Below are 2931 nucleotides of genomic sequence, written 5' to 3'. Positions count from 1 at the left end.
TGGTCAACTTGATTACAGAGAGTCTTGTACGAATTACTTGATGGAATATAACTATATTGCAAACTTGTTGTAGGCTTTTTCAATCCAAGTAGGCGATGATGCAGTGCAAACGCAATGAGAAATCAACGCTGAATGCTACTCTTAATTTTATGCGGCACGAGATTCTGTCGAATACTTGGTTCTCGTAGCTGCTGTATTTGACAATAATAGAGTTTAGATTGAAGTAAAAGAGAAAAAGGAAATCTACGACAAGCAATTGGCTACGTAAAAGAGAATAAGAATTTCATGGCACCACCGGAGTTATCGTTTCGATACTGATTGTCCAATTCCCGGTAGATTACAACTATGTCACGGAATCCCATCTTATAAAGTGCGACGCTTGGCACATTGGAGATTCAAACCATCCATTACATTTCTCCCAGGAAGCTTTAAGCTTGCTTTCTTACAATTCGAATTCTGTCCTCGCCTGTGAAACAACAGAAGCATTGGCTTAACAAAAATGAAGATTGGTTATGCCAGAGTTGATGAAGAGAAAGCAGAAAATTCGAAAAGCAGAGGCGTGGTAGTTGCTCTGACGTCAATTCTCGTTGTGGCCGCACTCGTGTTTGTGGCAGTCAGTGCTTCTGTGGGCTCAAACTACATCGCTCATCATCATCGTCATGCTTGGAGAACGGTCTCCAAAGTGGCGAGCTCGGCGTGTAGCAAAGCCCGTTATCCCGAGCGATGTATCTCGTCCATGGCTTCCTATCCTGCTTATCAGACCGCCAAGCTTGACGATCTCACTAACTTCGCTTTTCAAATGAGCTTGCAAAGGGCTCAGAAAGCCCACGAGTTCGCCCTCACTCTCCAAAACAATGTGATGAATGAAAGAGAGCGCGCGGCCTGGCAAGATTGTTTGGAGGTCTTCGAAGATACCATCGATCGTCTCAACGTCTGCTCGAACAACGGTTCCTTAGACACAGACTCCCCCATTTGGTTGAGTGCAGCTCTGACAAACCAGGAAACCTGCTTGAACGGATTTCGTGATCTCAATTTGAGTGCCACCAATCCCATCAGGGCTCTCCTGTCGTCCAGAGCCGTTAATTTGTCAGAATTAGTGAGCAACTCGCTCTCCATGTTCAAGCTCTCCACTTTGCCTCCCACGACCATTAACAACCGCCGCCTGCTATCTTTAAACAACGGAGATTTCCATTCCCACCGTGGCCGTGAAAGTAAAGATGGATTTCCCGAATGGCTGTCAGCGGGAGATCGCAAGCTATTGCAGGCCTCAAGCCCGGCCAGCCAAGCGAATGCTGTGGTAGCCCAAGACGGTTCCGGCAATTACCGAACAATCGCCGAAGCAATCAACGCTGTGCCTGAGCAGAGCAGCAAGAGATATATCATCTACATTAAGGCGGGAACTTACAAGGAGACCATCGACATATCCAACAAGATAACCACTTTGATGTTGGTGGGAGACGGCAAGGATAAAACTGTTGTGACTGGAAGCAAGAGCGTCCAAGACGGCGTCACTACCTTCAAAACTGCAACTGTGGGTAAGACTTCAAAACCAGGAGATAGTAGTTTAGAATTCGCCCAAATGAATTTTGTGATTGATTTTGTATTTGTGTGTTTTTGTGTGCACTTGCAGCTGTTTCTGGCAATGGATTCGTGGCAAGAGATATGACGTTCGAGAACACGGCAGGGGCGGAGAAGCACCAGGCCGTGGCACTTCGAGTGGGGTCTGACCAGTCGGCCGTGTACCGGTGCAGCATCAAAGGCTACCAAGACACTTTGTATGTCTACTCCCTCCGCCAATTCTACCGCGAAGTTGATATCTACGGCACCGTGGATTTCATCTTCGGCAACGCTGCGGTCGTCATCCAGAACAGCAATATCATCGCCCGACGTCCCATGAGCAACCAGATCAACACAATCACTGCCCAGGCAAGAACAGATCCTAATGAAAACACCGGAATTTCCGTCCAGAATTGCGTAGTGTCAGCGTCTTCTGATCTCGAAGCTGTGAAAGGATCCATCAAGACATACCTGGGGAGGCCGTGGAGGGAATACTCTCGCACTGTGTTTATGCAATCCACTCTGGGCGATCACATAGACCCTGCTGGTTGGTTGGAATGGGACGGCAATTTCGCTCTCAGCACGTTATACTACGGGGAATACAGCAACACCGGAGGTGGCGCAGGAACGTCAAAACGTGTGAATTGGCCTGGGTTTCATGTGATCAGCAGTGCCACTGAAGCCGCCAAGTTCACAGTTGCTCAATTAATCTCTGGGACCTCATGGATTCTAGCTACAGGAGTCGCTTATACTTCAGGCTTGTAACTGATATTTAAGATATATCTGTTTACAGTATTTTTTATTGCTATTCAATTTGTTGTATAAACATCGCGAATAATTTGCTTACGCCATCGCAGCCATCTGCCACTCATTTATTCTCAGTCAAACAGTGTAAATAAACACGAATTCCCATGTACCTTTGCTTGCTGTCCTTGCAGTAATCTATGGAATAATATGGAAGCGCAAATATTTAATTAAAGATGATGGGGAGTCTTATTCGTTTCTAATTAAAATGTAAATAAATGTATGAGAAAATGTGTTGAGTGCAAGGTGCTTTTAAAAGATATTTTTAAAAGTTTGGACAAATAGATTATTAAATGTTAAATAATGATCAAATTTTTGTTATTGTTATATTTATTGTTTAAATTTAGTAAATAATTAATTTAAAGAAACGATGTTAAACTCGTCATATATCTTTGTTTGTTTTCTCTACAACAATAGAACAAGCTTTGTCAATACAATATCAAATTAAAGATGTCGAGGAGTCTTATTTATTTCTGAATTATAATGATGGAAAATAAAAATAAAAAAACCCTTTCATATTATAAAAATATTATTGACCTACCATTTTACCATTAAAGGGTTGATGCAAAT

The 2931-nt window shown here is 43.4% G+C and overlaps 1 protein-coding gene across 1 annotated transcript; it reads left to right on the top strand.

Moving 5' to 3' along the window:
- Positions 1–412: 412 nt before the first annotated feature.
- On the top strand, positions 413–2330 carry LOC131049358 (pectinesterase-like). The gene is made up of 2 exons (XM_057983406.2): positions 413–1535; positions 1631–2330. The coding sequence occupies exons 1-2, from the start codon at positions 500–502 to the stop codon at positions 2320–2322; spliced, it is 1728 nt and encodes a 575-aa protein (XP_057839389.2). The 5' UTR covers positions 413–499; the 3' UTR covers positions 2323–2330.
- The last annotated feature ends 601 nt before the right edge of the window (positions 2331–2931 follow it).

This window comes from Cryptomeria japonica, chromosome 6, assembly GCF_030272615.1.
Source record: "Cryptomeria japonica chromosome 6, Sugi_1.0, whole genome shotgun sequence".
In the NCBI taxonomy this organism is placed as follows: Eukaryota; Viridiplantae; Streptophyta; class Pinopsida; order Cupressales; family Cupressaceae; genus Cryptomeria; species Cryptomeria japonica.
Note: the sequence above shows the minus strand (reverse complement) of the source record. Positions and strands in the feature narration are given on the sequence as shown.